The following is a 17,436-nucleotide window of genomic DNA, read 5'->3' as shown; positions in this document are numbered from 1 at the left end:
CCAGAGAGAGGAGGGGGAGACCGAGCCTTTTGGGGAAGCGGGCGCCGCCAATGAGACGCGCCTGGCCAGGCAACACCCTTTCAGGTCGGCCCTCCGCCCGGGCCTCTCATTGGCTGCGCGGCGAGGGAGGCTGCCGGGGATGGGAAGCCAGTGGTTAGGAAAGCAGCGCGGCGAGGGCGGGCCGGAGGACGCGGGCCAAGGCAGCTGGAGCTCCGCCCGCGAGACGCAGGAAGAGCACAAGCGGTGGCTTTGTGTCGGTGCGTTTTTGCGCGCGAGGCTGGCGCGGTGACGGCGCCTTTGGCGATGTGGCGGCGCGGGGAGGGAAAGCCGGAGACGGTTGCGCAGGCCCTGGAGCAGCGGCTGCGTGGATCTCGCGCCTAGGGGAGAAGTGGGAGCAAGGAAGGCGCTTGCCTTGCCGTCGAGGGGGCGCAGGGGGGGGGGGGAGTTGGGCAGAGGCCAGAGACTGAAGAGGACGGAAGAGCTGCCTGTTGGGTAGCGGGAAGCCCTTGGTTCCCTTGGTTCCGAGGATCGGATGCCGAGGATTGCGGGCTGCGCGACAAGCCAGCCGATGGGGATGCTTCTGGGGAAGCGCGCAAGCTTCTGGGGAAGCGCGTCCCACCCCCGCCTCTCTGTTACTCTCCAGAGGTATACTGTTTCTCGGCCTGTAGCAACCTGGTGCCCTCCAACAGTTTCCGACTCCAGCTGCCTTTCTAGGGGTGATGGGAGTTGTAGTCCGAAGCTTATGGATGGCACCAGATTGGCAAATACTGCTGCATCAAGAACACAAGGGCCCCGGGATTAAGGCGAATTTTCTTATGGGGGGCGGATCCTCATTATGGACCTATCAGCCATGCTTTTTCTCTTGTCCTTCCCCCCCTCCCCACATATAATTGCATATTTACATAACCTACATTCTGAAAATGATAAGAATAATAAAATCATGATCCTTGAATATAATTGCTATTTTATTTTTAAAAGACATCTAATAGAATACCTATATTATAATTTATGTGGCCCTTCAGGATTTTGTTGGACTACAAAACCCATCGTCCCTGACCATTGGCCAATTGTGGCTGGGAATGATGGGAGATGGAGTTCAGCACCATCTGGAGAGTACCAGGTTCCCCATCCTTGTGTCTTAGATGCTGTTGCCAAGAGACTCTTCCAAGAGAGTGGCTTAAGAGAGTGTGTGAAAAGGTTCTTCATATCTTAATGGTTGCACTGAACACCTGCTTGCTAAAGGCATCTGTTGGGCTACTGTGAGAACAGGATGCTAGACTAGCAGGGCTGATCTTGCATTCCTATTGGAGTGAGGTGCCATTGGGCTACGACTCACATCTGCTTCCATGAACTTGGGCACTGTTTTTCTGTTTTCTGGGAGAAAGGCAGGCAATCCCCCCCATCAGTAGGGCATTCACAGTTAAACCACAACAGGGGTTTAATATACTGGCTGGAGCCTTACTATATTAACTGAAGTGCTTCTGAGGGAACTCTACAGTGTAGAGTGTGTCATGTAATGATTAATTTTGACTTGGGATTTTCTTTCCAGACTTTTTGTGCCTATTCGGCATTTACTTAGCCTCAGCAGAATGTTAGGTGCTGCACATAACACAAAAACTATGGTTTGGCCACAGAGGGGCAACTCCTGGAATCGCAGACTCCGCTAACCCAGAAATATTATCTTGGGTTAAGAACTTTGCTTCAGGATGAGAACAGAAATCGTGCAGCGGCAGCAGGAGGCCTCATTAGCCTAAAGTGGTGCTTCAGGTTAAGAACAGTTTCAGGTTAAGAACAGACCTCCAGAATGAATTAAGTTCTTAACCCGAGGTACCACTGTATTTCTTAGTCATGCCTTGTGTAACAAATGGAGGACAGCCATATAGTTAGCAGCTAGTTAAGCGACAGCAGCAAGGCAAAAATGCTTCGCTTTTCATATGCCTGACCAGCTCCTTCCTCTATACAGTATCGGGGTTTCCCAAGCTCGGGTCTCCAGCTATTTTGGGACTACAACTCCCATCATCCCTAGCTAGCAAGACCAATGGTCGGGGATGATGGGAATTGTAGTCCACAACAGCTGAAGACCCAAGTTTGGGAAACCCTGTTCTATAGGCAGGAACAGCCAATTTCTGTATTCTTACATCTATTCTGTTCTCCAAACAGTGGTCCAGGGCTCAGTTTATTTACTGCACAAGCTGGGTCAGGGGCATAAGAAAATTTGCCACCATTTCAAAGTGAAGACTTCACCCTCAGGAAGCAGAGACTCAGGTCCCAAATTATGCATGCATACACCTGAAAGCAAAATGTGTTGTTGTTGTTGTTGTTGTTTATTTACCCACCCTTTATCCTAAGGTCCTGGTGCAGGTTGCAACATTAAAAGATAGTATTAAAAACAGCTTAAAACAATTGACTGTCCCAGAAATCAGGTGATTATATAAGGAGGCATATTTATTTTTCCTCTGCCTCACTTTTCCTTACAAGTGACTTTCTATCCCTTGATTAAAATGCAGCCAAATGATTTGCCGTGCCTTAAACTTTGGTGGGGCTTCTGGGGCTTGATCTGGCCCATCTTCTCCTATTGAACCATCCGTGATTTACAATGTCCTACTTGGATTGGACTACTGGCATCCTGGCCGCCTTGCTTTAAGGCAAATCAATGGCTTCTCTTGAGTTTTTATGGCTTTGCTCCTTTGGCCAAGACTGAGCATTCCAAAGACCATTCGTCATCTTCCGTCGTCTTAGAAGAAAACAACAACCCAAAGGAATCCTGTACATCTGAAAGGCATTTTCGCTGGCTTCCATATTTTGAACCACTGGAATGTTTTAATGTTGTGGGCTCCGGGAACAAAACACACATGCACCCATCTTTTGTTCTTATTATGAAGGTATCTAATCTGTAGTATCTGTTGAAAAACACACACTTAAAAAAAACACAAAAACCCTTGCAAACATTTTTTGCATTCCCCAAATCTTCCAGTAACTTCTAAACTTCAATAATATCCTTTGCTTTCACACAGAACTTTGGGCTCCCCCCCCCTCTGGTAAACCTTAAAGTGGGATTCTTATTGCTAAAGACTTCACTTCCTACTGTGTGTGCTCGCTTATTGACAAAGGATTGGTCCTTATTATCCATTAACTTTGTGACCCTAAACAGTTCCCACATATGTGGTGCCAGTTATTGAAGTTAGAGATGATGACATGTCAGTCGTAAGTTGCCACCTGTGCTAAAAAGTGATGACAAGCTTGGCTCTCCCTTTGATCTACAACTTCTGTATACTTTGCGACCATTAAGTGCTTATATTCTTCCTGGAGGCAACCATTTATTATTAGACTTTGGGGTTTTTAAAAAAAGGATTTTCCTCATTATACTCTGGTTGCTTCTAAATGACCTGTTTATTGAACCTTTATCTTATTTTGCGGGTTGGTGATAGGGGGATCCCTCTTGTCCTGCCCAGACAGGTTAGTTGAATCCAGCCCCTGTCTCCTAATTTCAGATACATATATTTTTCACAACGCTTGTAACTCAATGTTAGAAATTCAGATATATAAGCTAAATCGGCAAATGGCACCTTAAAATAGGTCAGGGTCGCCACAACAGAATGTCTAGGTGCCTTTCCCCCAATAAAATTTATTGTAATAATAATAATAATAATAATAATAATAATAGAATCTTAGAGTTGGAAGATACCCCGAGGATCATCTAGTCCAACCCCCTGCAAGTCCCCTGAAGCATCCATGACAGATGGCCATCCAAACTCTGCTTAAAAACCTACAAGGATGGAGAGCCCACCACCAGTGTGGTGTAGTGGTTAAGAGCAGTGGACTTGTAATCTGGTGAACCGGGTTCGCGTCTCCGCTCCTCCACATGCAGCTGCTGGGTGACCTTGGGCTAGTCACACTTCTTTGAAGTCTCTCAGCCCCACTCACCTCACAGAGTGTTTGTTGTGGGGGAGGAAGGGAAAGGAGAATGTTAGCCGCTTTGAGACTCCTTCGGGTAGTGATAAAGCGGGATATCAAATCCAAACTCTCCTTCCAAACCTTCCGAGGGAGACCATTCCACTGCTGAACAGCTCTTTCTGTCAGAAAGTTTTTTCCAAATATGTAGTCAGAATCTCCTTTCTTGTAACTTGAAGCCATTGGTTCGAGTCCCACCCTCCAGAGCAGGAGAAAACAAGCTCGCTCCATCTTCCATGTGATAGCCCCTGGGATATTTGAAGATGACTATCATATCTCCTGTCAGTCTCCTCTTTTCCCAGCTTTTCATTTCTATACCACTTTATATTTTAAAGAAAAAAGAATCAAAGCTGTTTACAAGTTAAAGCACCAAATGAAACAACAACAAACCAAATTCAAGCTTGAAGGAAAATATTTCAGATCCTTCTCTAAGGGACATTCTGCTTTCCCCATATTTATTGACCTACTTAATTTATATAGCTGCCCCATAGCAGAAGTACTCTAGGAAGCCAGTGTGGTGTAGTGGTTAGAATGTGGTTAGACTAGGACCTGGGAGATCAGGGTTCAAATCCCCACTCACTCGTGAAGCTCACTGGGTGAGTCAATCCTAGCCTCCTAAGCTACCTGGTGGGTTTGAGTCTGGTGTAACTTTACACCAGCTTAACCTAACACCAGTTTGTGCATAGGATTGCTCCTTAGGTCAATATTTAATGCTCCCATCTACAGAAAGATGAAGCACAGGGCTGGGGGATTGCGCCACTTGTTTGCTGCTGCAAAAAAAATTACGCAAGAGAATTTAGTATAATCCCCTAATTATTTTTGGTGTTCAGGAAAGCCTCATGCTCTTGATGCTATTAGGATAACTCTTTGGCCTGGGCGATAATCTTTTACCTGAGAGCGAACCCCGTGGAACTCAATGGGACTGACAGATTGAGGTTGAATCCTGGCAAGACACAAGTGCTGTTTTGGGGGGACAGGAGGCGGGTGGGTGTGGAGGACTCCCTGGTCCTGAATGGGGTAACCTGAAGGACCAGGTGCGCAGCCTGGGAGTCATTCTGGACTCACAGCTGTCCATGGAGGTGCAGGTGAATTCTGTGTCCAGGGCAGCTGTCTACCCGCTCCATCTGGTACACAGGCTGAGACCCTATCTGTCCGCAGACTGTCTTGCCAGAGTGGTGCATGCTCTAGTTATCTCTCACTTGGACTACTGCGGTGTGCTCTATGTCGGGCTACCTTTGAAGGTGACCCGGAAACTACAACTAATCCAGAATGCAGCAGCTAGACTGGTGACTGGGAGGAGCCACCGAGACCACATAACACTGGTCTTGAAAGACCTACATTGGCTCCCAGTACATTTCCAAGCACAATTCAAAGTGTTGGTGCTGACCTTTAAAGCCCTAAACAGCCTCAGTCCAGTATCCCTGAAGGAGCGTCTCCACCCCCCATCGTTCTGCCCGGACGCTGAGGTCCAACACCAATGGCCTTCTGGCAGTTCCCCTCACTCCGAGAAGCCAAGTTACAGGAAACCAGGCAGGGGGCCTTCTCGGTAGTGGCACCCGCCCTGTGGAACGCCCTCCCACCAGATGTCAAAGAGAAAAACAACTACCAGACTTTTAGAAGGTATCTGAAGGCAGCCCTATTTAGGGAAGCTTTTAATGTTTAATAGGTTATTGTATTTTAATATTCTGTTGGAAGCCGCCCAGAGTGGCTGGGGAAACCCAGCCAGATAGGCAGGGTATAAATAATAAATTATTATTATTCTGAGTAGACACATAGAGCAGTGCGCTGCTATGAATTTTTTTCTTACAGTAGCCCCATCACGCACATTGTTTGGTGATGATACCCTGTCCCTTGCATGCCTAGCCAGGTGATTCCACCCCCTTAACCACCCACCTTGACGCGTGCCAAGTTCAAGCCCTGCCAGTTTGACACAGACATTTTAATGCTGCAATGCGCAAACAAAACCGTGACACGGCATCAGAGATTTTGTTTGAGCTGGCTCTCCCCGTCAAGGTAGCCTGAGTGCAATGATTTGGACAGAAGGCCAAGGGGTTGTGTCTGCCTAGCAATCAAAATCACCAGATGAGATAATAGTGGGAGAAGCAAATAGCTTGGGTGGTTTCGTTATGTTTCCTCCAAAAACAAAGTTCTTAAAAGGATGACAATGGACAGGTGAGTTCACAGCTGGATAGGGCAACAGCTGGGTGCGACAGAGCAGTGGCGTTAATGCCACATTCTCAACTCTCATTCCTTGCACCGATGGGCTGGGACTGAAGGTGGGAGGAGAGAGGGAAATCAGCCAGAGCAGGGTTTTTCCAAAGGCACAAATTCCCTGTCAACCAGCTCACACTAAAATAAAGTAACACCGAAACCAAGCAGGTAGGGCTGAGAGAGACTCCCTTTCTGAAACCCTGGAGAGCTGCTGCCAGCCAGTGTAGACAGCATGGAGCTAGGTGGACCCCCCACAGTCTGATTCAGTATAAGGTAGTTCCCTATGAACACAAAATGTTCTTTGCCCCTCGCTTTTACCCTGTATCAGTGGCATTTTCTGCACAGGAATCGGTGGTTCTTATGCACTACGCAGTGGCAAATCGTTTGGGAACTTGCCTTAGTTCAGGAACGTGCAGGTGCAAAACTAGGAGTATATTGAACGTATTTACAAGGATGCAATGAAGCATTACCTGCCGAAGGACGAATGAGAAGAAGAGAATGTTCCATGCAAAAAGAGTAAGGTGTTTTAATAGGGTCTGGGCGGTTACGTATGGAAACTGAGCACACTCTGTCCTTATATAAATTGTGACTCGGGCCCTAACTAGAGCCAGTGTAGTGTAGTGGTTAAGAGCATTGGACTCGTAATCTGGTGAACCGGGTTCGTGTCCCTGGACCTCCACATGCAGCTGCTGGGTGACCTTGGGCCAGTCACACTTCTCTGAAGTCTCTCTGCCTCACTCACCTCACAGAGTGTTTGTTGTGGGGGTGGAGGAGAAAGGAGATTGTTAGCCGCTTTGAGACTCCTTAGGGTAGTGATAAAACGGGATATCAAATCCAAACTCCTCCTCCTCCTCCTCTTCTTCTTCTTCTTCTTCTTCTTCTTCTTCTTCTTCTTCTTCTTCTTCCTAATGCAGCTAGAAACCCAAATGAAGTTGAGGGTGCAATAATTTTCATTCAACGCTTTCAGAATGGATTCTGCAACATTTCAGAATTCTGCAGCCTTTCAGAACTGATTCTGCAAGTGGCTATAGGTTGGTCAGGATATATTTCGTTTCAGGATCATGACACTTGAAACAGAGTACAGCTTAATGCCCAGAACAGGACAAACTGGCTCTTGGAGAGGAATACATAGAAGAAGCACATGTCTAACTCCAAATGCACAGAGCTTGCATGTATCAGTGGAAATACATAGGTAAATGCAGAAGAGCGCCTAATATTTGCCTACTTAGCAGCTTCAGTAACACTATATACATGAAGGTTTCATTTAGCCATTGATACTGAGAAGATCCACGTGGCCTTCCATTCAAGAAGAGAAAAGAAACCTAATCTTTGGCTGTGTTGTGGCAAGATCCTTCAACAACTTTACTTATTAATGCTTTTGGCTACCTTGAAGAAGCAATAACCGAGGAAGCCTGAGTCATGCAAGCTGGTTCCTCGTACAGTGGTACCTCGGGTTAAGTACTTAATTCGTTCTGGAAGTCCGTACTTAACCTGAAACTGTTCTTAACCTGAAGCACCGCTTTAGCTAATGGGGCCTCCTGCTGCCGCCGCGCCGCTGGAACATGATTTCTGTTCTTATCCTGAAGCAAAGTTCTTAACCTGAAGCACTATTTCTGGGTTAGCCGAGTCTGTAACCTGAAGCGTATGTAATCTGAAGCGTATGTAACCTGAGGTACCACTGTACATGCTTCCTGTGGAATGTGCAAAGTGGGAACCCGCCCCCACCTCCCCCTGGTTTAGAAGCGTAGTTCGAAATGCACGAGGGGCTGTGGGTATTGAATGTCTGGGACGCAGGCAAAGTCCAGGCACTCCCAACCACTGATGGACCAGCACTCATGAGCACTTTCGTCTTGAGGGATCAGATCCCGGGTGCATGGGATGGAGCAGACAGCCACTGCCCACAACAGTGTTTTGCTACAGGGGGAAGGATGATCATGGGCATTGCTGTGAGAGTCTGAGACATGAGAAGTAGCTGAGTATCCAGGTGGCCCTGCTGGGTGGTACCCAGCTCCCTCGTTCCATCAGTGCAAGGATTTCTGATCGACTGCTTCAAGCCCAGACCGTGTGCTCAGAAATATTTTTCTATATTTTGTAAACACAAGATTTTTACCTGTGTTCTTACTGCTGCTGCGTGGAATAACACATGTATTTGACCTTTGGGTTTTGTAAGTAAAGCATTTAAACTTTCTAATGGTGTGGTCTGTTCATTGTGAGAGGGGTAGAGAGGTGAAGCGTTGTAAGCGGATTAAATGGGATATTTATAAGGTCTAGCAGCCTGTGTTTCTCACACTTCACTGCTGCATGATTCTGTGATTTTGAACTCTGCTGGGGGCTCTCTCTTGCAGGAGAGTGTGTTTAGCCCCATGTTTTGGATATAGGGATCCAGCCAGTTCTTTTATTAATTATCCCACATGGGATATCGATCTATATCAAGTTTTCTCCCCACACAATATGAGCCAGAGTGATCAAGGCTATTCAGTGGGTCACAGGTGGAGAACAGGAACAAACAAGGTACACTAGGCCAGAGGTGCCTTTATGATACACTGAGCAGATGTGCCCCCAGATGGCTCTTTGGTCAGCACAGACATCTTCAGGCAGAAGAATTTTCAAAGGAATGCATCTCAGGAGGCACCTTCAGCCAGACTTGGCAACCTCTGCAGCATCACAGGGACAAAGGGAGAAGCACTCTTGTTAATAAGCGACACATGATCGTTAAGTGTTAACCTGGGAAAACTACGGAATAAACTCTTTTCCACAACATGCCTTTAAAGCACAAGACTTCCCTGCACAATTTCTGGGAACCGTTTGCCCCCCATGGCGCTTTACTTTCCAGGAGCCTTAAACTATAGTTCCCAGGATTCTCAGGGGAGGGAAGCCATGTGCTTCCAAGCTGTGGATGTTGACAAGCTTTAATAACTTTTACTGTTGATTATTTTAAATGGTGTTTAACTGAACCAGTTAGACCAATTATTTTTATTTTTATTTATTAAATATGTGTGCTGCCCTTCTTTTGCAGGTCTCAAGGCAGTTCACATAATAAAATTGCAATATAGGTAAAGGTAAAGGTCCATTAGGTCCAGTCATGACCGACTCTGGGGTTGTGGCGCTCATCTCGCTTTATTGGCCGAGGGAGCTGGCGTACAGCTTCCAGGTCATGTGGCCAACATGACTAAGCCGCTTCTGGCGAACCAGAGCAGAACACGGAAACGCCGTTTACCTTCCCACCAGAGCGGTACCTATTTATCTACTTGCATTTTTAAGTGCTTTCGAACTGCTAGGTTGGCAGGAGCAGGGAGTGAGCAACAGGAGCTTACCCCGTCACGGGGATTCGAACCATGACCTTCGGATCTGCAAGTCCTAGGCTCTGTGGTTTAACCCACAGCGCCACCCGCGAACAACAACAAATCAATAATTCACCCCCCTTCCACAACACATTTACAGTATTTGATCCCCTGCTAAATTTGCCCGTTTGCCCTCTGACGAAGAAATGACCAGTTCATAATCTTAATGGTAGGTTTATTGTAGCTGTGAGAGACAGAATAACAACAGGAAACCCCCCAGAAACCCAGAAGACAAAAGTCAGAGATTGATGTGCATTATAATGAGTGAAGTAAGTATTTGATCCCTTTGCAAAAGATGACTTAGTACTTGCTGGCAAAACCCTTGTTGGCAATTACAGAGGTCAGACGTTTCTTGTAGGTGGCCACCAGGTTTGCACACATCTCAGGAGGTATTTTGTCCCACTCTTCTTTGCAGATCCTCTCCAAGTCAGTAAGATTTCGAGGCTGACGTGTACAGTAAGTGGGCATTGGGTGTCCATCCGCCAAAGGCCGGGTTGAAGAGGAGCGTTTTTGCCTGGTGCCAAAAGGTGTCAGGTGAGGCTTCCTGGGGAGATTATTCCACAAGTGGGGAGCCACTACAGAAAAGACCTGTTGCCACCCTCCAGACCCCTCATGGAGGAGGCACACAGAGAAGGGCCTCAGAAGATGATCTCAGGGTCCAGGTAGGTTCATATGGAAAGAGGCGGTCCTTGAGGTATTGTGGTTCTGAGCCATTTAAGGTCTGCATCAGTGAAAGTTGGCTTCCTATGTTTATAAAGCAGGCATACCAGAAGCCCTTCTTATAACAGCAATCATCTCCGCCACCAAACAGCAACGATAAGCTATTCATTCGTGGAGGGGGAAATTAATTTAAGATTACCCATAAATCTAGTACTTGGTGGCAAATATGGGAGGTAACAAATGGGGGTAATCGAAGGAGAATTTAATTGGTTTGAAGAACGAGCTGTTGGGAAAATTAATGGGTGGTAAATGGAAGAGGATTTGGGATAATCTGGGCTTATTGATTGTTTATTGAGTATTATGACATATTAATGAATAAGCTAACCTAAACTGTTTATCTGTTTATTTTGCTTAACGGTTGCCATCAATTTGAATTTAATTAATTTTTATAATGGAATGTTTTTAGAATGTTGGATTATTTGATTGTTTGATTATTTGATTGTTGTTAGCCGCCCTGAGCCCGGCTTCGGCTGGGGAGGGCAGGATATAAATAAAATTTATTATTATTATTATTATTCTACGACATTTAAATCCTGTGTATGAATATATGCATATAGCATATATTTAAAGCTTATGAACACTTGTCCTAAATACTCTAATTTCCAGTGACAACCCCCTTTTTGAGTGGTGGAAGGAGCAGTCAAAAGGCCTCGTGCTTGAGGCCTCGGGTGCATGTTTAGAACATACAAAAGTAAAGGCGCCTTCTCAACCTGCCTATAGAGTCAGACTGTGGGCTGATTTTGCCCAGTACTCTCTGGTCTGACTGGGGACGCGGGTGGCGCTGTGGGTAAAACCTCAGCGCCTAGGACTTGCCGATCGTATGGTCAGCGGTTCGAATCCCCGCGGCGGGGTGCGCTCCCGTTGCTCGGTCCCAGCGCCTGCCAACCTAGCAGTTCGAAAGCACCCTCGAGTGCAAGTAGTTAAATAGGGACCGCTTACTAGCGGGAAGGTAAACGGCGTTTCTGTGTGCGGCTCTGGCTCGCCAGATGCAGCTTGTCACACTGGCCACGTGACCGGAAGTGTCTGCGGACAGTGCTGGCTCCCGGCCTCTAGAGTGAGATGAGCGCACAACCCCAGAGTCTGTCAAGACTGGCCCGTACGGGCAGGGGTACCTTTACCTTTTACCTCTGGTCTGACTGGCAGCCACATTTTGATGTCTTAGGCAAAGTTCTTTCCAGGCGTCGCTAAATCCTTCAAACTACAGGTCTCAGGCACTGACCTTGGAACCTCATGCATTCAAACCATTTGCTGTACCGCTCAGCTCTCATGCTGTGTTCCAGGATGAGGAGGGCCTGATTGCCTATGACCACTTGGCACGAGAAGCAAGGCTTGGTGGGCATCGTCGCTCCTTGCCAAGCCAAGAGATTTGCCCGGTGCGGCAGAGGAACTTTCACACCCTAATGTCCCGAGTGCAAATTGACCCCTGTCCAGTTGAGCTGCAACGCTCTTTTGCCCTTGGTGATTTGGAGAGCAGAAGGCAGGAGGAGGGAGGGCCTTGTCCCCGGCAGTGGTTCAGCCATGCCTTGTGGAGTTCTGCAGCATCGACAGGACTCCCGAGGCTGATTCAAAGTCCCAGCCTCCTCCTGCCGGCTCTCGGTTACGTATGCCTTGAAGCCGGTGCTCCTAACTTCAGCCTATTGCTCATCCCCACTATAGATCCATCCAGAAGGGCCTCTCGTTCCTGGAAAGACGGAGCCGGTCTGCTTTCCTGCACCAAGGCTGAAGCATTTTTAATCGGGACGAGCAAAGGCAGCTGGCTCCCCTCCGCGCAGATGGATTTCATCGCCGGAGCCATTGGAGGTAATAAATAAATAAACTACCCAGCAGCCCGCTGATGAAGAGAGACAGCTGTGTTTCCTTGCTGTTAACTTCCAGGCAGGTCCCCCACGCCGGAGGGAGAGGGCGAATGACCTTCAGAGCCCCCAAGGCGGAGGTTTTAGTGGATGCGAGTTCAGCGTGCGTAGGGGCACTTAGTGGAACTCAAAGCAGGCGGGGTCATTAATTCCAGGAACCTTCGCAAATCGGATATTCTTTCCGTACGATTGCATATACGTGGTGAGCCCATAGAGAAAGTCGAAGACGAGGGATCAGCCGCAGCCGCAGGTGTGAATCGAAAGAGACTGATGGGGGAATTGAAGCAGAATCTCAAAGGGGCAGGAACTTAAACGTATGCCTGTGTTAATATCTAGAGTGCCATCTTATGCATGAGGCCGTTTGCGCAGAACCTGTATGACAGGTCCCTGCCCCTAGGGGCTTACAATCTAAATGAGATACACAAGGAAACAACAAAGGAGGTGGGAAATGGGAGCAAGGAACTAGGGCAGGGGAGACGACATGGTTATTTCAAATACATGTACGAGGGCAGGACGAAGGATGTGGAGTAGGATAGGGATCCCCAACATAGTGCCCGTGGGCACCATGGCACTCTCTGATAGTCTCCTTGGTGCCTGCCAAGGTTGCTGCCCCTCCAGATATTGCCCCCCTGTTTTTGTCTTTTGGGAGGGTTGTTTAGTTGTGGGGGAATGCCTGTTTTGTGTTTTATTTGTTTTGGGTGTTTATAGGTGTTTTGCAATTTGGTGGGTTTTTTTTTTTGGGGGGGGTGGAGTTTCTCAGTAACTCCAGATTCCTTCTGTGCAATGGGTATTTTGTGGTGCCCATGCCAGTTTCTTAGGTTTCCAAATGTGCCCTGGGACATATGGACTAGGGGGATGAAGGAGAGGCAATTCCAGAGAGAAAAGGTGAAGGGAAGGAAGGGAGCTGGTGACGGTGGGACATAGACGAGGAATGAGATTAGCCTACAATGGCAAACGGCAGCTGTCCAGGATTTTGGGCTGGATTTATTCCCACATCCACCCGGAGATGCTGGGAACTGAACCAGGGACTTGTTGCTTGACGCTATACCAGTGAGCTACAACTCTTCACAGATGAACCATCTCATAATAGATTAAGGTTACCAGTCGTCCCCGTTTCCCCAGGAAAAGTCCCTGGATTTACAAACCAGCCCCCATACAGAATCCATGGAAGTTGAAAAGTGTCCCAGGATTCATTGAAAAAAATCTGGTAACCTTATACAGTGGTACCTTGGGTTAAGAACTTAATTCGTTCTGGAGGTCTGTTCTTAACCTGAAACTGTTCTTAACCTGAAGCACTTTAGCTAATGGGGCCTCCTGCTGCCGCTGTGCTGCCGCTGCCTGATTTCTGTTCTCATCCTGAAGCAAAGTTCTTAACCCGAGGTACTATTTCTGGGTTAGCGGAGTCTGTAACCTGAAGTGTATGTAACCTGAAGTGTATGTAATCCGAGGTACCACTGTAATAGATGTCCCATGCATGTAAGTTGCAGGGATCCACAGTGCCAAAACATCATGCAATGAGAACATCCTGGGGTTTCCTAAGGCATCTTGCCCATTACTCTCTTGTTTTACCTCCTGCCACCCTAACTTTAACATCAACTCCAAAGGAGGGCCCAGGCAACAACCAAAACCCCAGAATTTCCGTGCACACTTGGCAAAAGGCAAAGGCCATCTGGTCAGGTCTGGCGTGTGCACTCTGAAATCGGCCGGTGATGCACTCTGAAAATCGGCCTTTCCGAAGTAGGAAACCTGTGGATATTTGCAACACATTTGCTACATGCCGGGTTTTACTGTGTTTAGTAATGCGACACAGATGTGCATTCAACAAACACATATTGCTGAGATTTGTTCTGGCTTGTCCTGGTTAAGTCTGGCTCTGATATAAGGAGTTTGGTAAGAGGCCAAGGCCTGATCTTGTTACTTGTAAGATTGCACAAGGCAAAAAAAAAAAAGTGTTCGGTGACTGTGATTCTGAAGAACTAGTGAAATGTGTGCACGTTATCTTTACTAGAGAGGGTTAGATGAGCATGGCATATGGCTGCAGACTGAGTGTGTTGTTGATTTACCTGTGCCAGTTCCTGATCTAAATTTTGGCAGCTGCCCTTAGCTATTTGCTCCAGGTGGTTATTTCTGTCCATTGAGAGATTATGGATTTAGAGTTGATTGACACCCATGTCCTGAAGGATCACACAGGGCGGTGCTCCTGGGATGGTGCCATTCAGAATACAAGAAGGGAATTAAGGGCACCTATTTGCAAGGGACACAGGTGGCGCTGTGGGTTAAACAACAGAGCCTAGGACTTTCCGATCAGAAGGTCGGCAGTTCGAATTCCCGCGACGGGGTGAGCTCCCGTTGCTCGGTCCCTGCTCCTGCCAACCTAGCAGTTCGAAAGCACAAAGTGCAAGTAGATAAATAGGTACCGCTCCAGCGGGAAGGTAAACGGCGTTTCCGTGTGCTGCTCTGGTTCGCCAGAAGCAGCTTAGTCATGCTGGCCACATGACCCGGAAGCTGTACGCCGGCTTCCTCGGCCAATAAAGCGAGATGAACGCCGCAACCCCAGAGTCGGTCACGACTGGACCCTTTACCTTTACCTTTTATTTGCATGACATGGCTTTCCCCGGCCCAGTGCCCTCCAAACATTTTGGACTACAACACCCATCATCCCCAGCCAGCCTGACCAAAAGTCAAGGGTGATGGGAGTTGCAATCCAAACCTTCTGGCATGCAACAGGTTTGAGAAGGATACCTTAGGGAAAGCCTAAATTGCCTTCAGGACTCTCTTGTGCTATTTATGCTAGTACAGAATACTGTATCGTTTACAATGCAGTTGAATCCAGAGCTGCCTTAAAAACCCCAGCAGTAAAAATAAACTCCCCAACCAAATGCTAAGTCTGAAAACAGGCTAACCTAACAGTTCTGCATTTAGATAGCAAGGATAGCAATTTTTTTTTTAAGGGAATTCAAGCAGAAATCTGGCAAACTGAAGTTAAGATTGGAAGAGACTGAGAAAGTGAGAGAAACCAAAATTGACAGATCTCAGACCCTCCAAGTGTCCCTATTCTCCAGGGACAGTCCCGGATTCACACAAGCTGTCCTGGTTTCTGATTTGATCCTGGAATGTCCCACTTTTCTTTAGGTCATGGGTAGGCAAACTAAGGCCCGGGGGCCGGATCCAGTCCAGTTGCCTTCTAAATCCGGCCCGCGGATGGTCCGAGAATCAGCATGTTTTTACATGAGTAGAGTGTGTCCTTTTATTTAAAATGCATATCTGGGTTATTTGTGGGGCATAGGAATTGGTTCATTTCCCCCCCAAAATATAGTCCGGCCTCCCACAAGGTCTGAGGAACAGTGGACTGGCCCCCTACTGAAAAAGTTTGCTGACCCTGCTTTGTTGTTGTTTAGTCGTTTAGTCGTGTCCGACTCTTCGTGACCCCATGGACCAGAGCACGCCAGGCACTTCTGTCTTCCACTGCCTCCCGCAGTTTGGTCAAACTCGTGCTGCTAGCTTCGAGAACACTGTCCAACCATCTCGTCCTCTGTCGTCCCCTTCTCCTTGTGCCCTCCATCTTTCCCAAAATCAGGGTCTTTTCCAGGGAGTCTTCTCTTCTCATGAGGTGGCCAAAGTATTGGAGCCTCAGCGTCAGGATTTGTCCTTCCAGTGAGCACTCAGGGTTGATTTCCTTAAGAATGGATAGGTTTGATCTTCTTGCAGTCCATGAGACTCTCAAGAGTCTCCTCCAGCACCATAATTCAAAAGCATCAATTCTTCGGTGAAGAGGTCTTCCCTATTTTCATCAGAGAAATGTTGGAGGGTATGCATAAGTTATGCAACCTTCGAGCCAAGGAGATAAGCAACTATACAACCTTTGGATGGTTACCTGTCATGGATGCTTTAGCTGAGTTTCCTGCACTGCAGGGGGCTCGACTAGATGATCCTTGGGGTCCCTTCCAACTCTACAATTCTTCGATTCTATGTGATCTGGCCCTCTTCTATTCAGGAAGCACTTGAAGGTCTGCATGGTTTTTATTCTTATTCTTTCCTGTTTCCAGACCTGGTATACAAGCTGATATCCCTAAGCTCCCAGATCCTAGGACTAGACGCGTGCCTCCACAGCCTAACTCGCAGGGATGTTGTGATAATAATGAGATTAGGATATGAATTATAATGCATCCCGAGCTTTTGATGAAGGTGTAAAGCCAGTCTTAGGTAATTAGAGAAGCTCTATGCATGAACATGCTCTTCCTTGTTGGGACACTGAACATAGTTTGAAGAATGGGAGGAGGCCCAATGAGTGTGAGAACCTCCTCTGTAACTTACTTTGTGTAATGATTAATGCACCTGCAGGCTTCCATCCAAATTGAGAAAAAAGAACAACCTAGCTGCGGTTTAAACCAGCAACATGGGTGGAAACTGGTTTTGGGGAAAACACATCAAAATGTGGTGCTTTGTTAAAAAAAAAAAGTGCAAGATACATACAGAGCAGACATCAGACTGTGTCTAAAATTATGCAGCAACTCACTAGAAACAGAATACTGTAAATAGGAGTGTGTACACAGTCAAAATAAGATTTCTCAAATAGCAAATAATTTTGACTGCACCACAGGCAGGGTAGGGGTGATTACATGACTCCACCCTAAACCAGACACATTTTTTGCTTAACGTTGTGATTTATTATAGATAAAATGTTTCTTGTACATTGGGGAGCATTGTACATTAGTGAGAATCTGGTGCTGCCTGATAAGCTGTTGGCCAATGTTACAAGAAAAAAACTGCTCCTTTTCCCTTATGGGGTACCCAAGAGCCCGTATAGAGTCCTTATGTAGGTTCTCTATCGGTAGGAGAAAATAACAGAGAATATTGAGAAGCAAAGCAGCTAGTAAGCCTGATCTTTATTGATCTGTTGCAACAGGGTGCTCACACACACCCCACACACACAGGAGGGAGGAGGAACCCAGAACAATGGTGTGCAAGTTCTTATATAGACTTTTGAAATTGCCACCCTGTAGCTCAAGACCACCCCCCAATACATCATACATACATCACAGAAGGGGCAGTCTTTAGCAGAGTCCTGTCTGGCAGGAAACCTGTTGATGGGTTTACCAGGAGAGCCTGGCCATTCTTTTGTGATGATAAATACTTAATTCCTGAGTCTAGGTCACAGGCTCACCCTATTCATATACAAATGTGCCCTTAAAGCAAGATTTGTGAGCAGAGAGACAATGGGGAGGCTTTTCCCATTTCCCTACAAACTGCAGAGGAATATTTGAGGTCACTGAATGAGCCAAAATGGCTTTAGGACTGTTTTCCTGTACTGTTTCAGACATGTGGTTTATATATTTATGTATGTGTTTGCCTGGTACATT

The 17,436-nt window shown here is 47.0% G+C and overlaps 1 protein-coding gene across 5 annotated transcripts in view; it reads left to right on the top strand.

Moving 5' to 3' along the window:
* The window catches only part of SLC25A47 (solute carrier family 25 member 47), a 36,554-nt gene that overhangs the window by 1,222 nt on the left and 17,896 nt on the right, over positions 1-17,436 (top strand). For 2 of the 5 annotated variants that reach the window (XM_028710725.2, XM_028710570.2), the window contains exon 1: positions 11,943-12,023. Coding sequence is in view for 3 of the 5 variants with exons in the window: in XM_028710063.2 (XP_028565896.2) it covers positions 140-257; positions 11,880-12,023 (262 nt within the window). In the remaining 2 variants the exon portion in view is untranslated. Of the gene's footprint in view, positions 1-21; positions 258-500; positions 646-9,918; positions 10,166-11,879; positions 12,024-17,436 lie in introns of those variants that run through there. The other 3 variants (XM_077924096.1, XM_077924092.1, XM_028710063.2) reach the window with 3 other exon arrangements.

Source organism: Podarcis muralis, chromosome 1 (assembly GCF_964188315.1).
Source record: "Podarcis muralis chromosome 1, rPodMur119.hap1.1, whole genome shotgun sequence".
Classification (NCBI taxonomy): domain Eukaryota; kingdom Metazoa; phylum Chordata; class Lepidosauria; order Squamata; family Lacertidae; genus Podarcis; species Podarcis muralis.
This window is presented reverse-complemented; position numbering and strand designations above follow the sequence as displayed.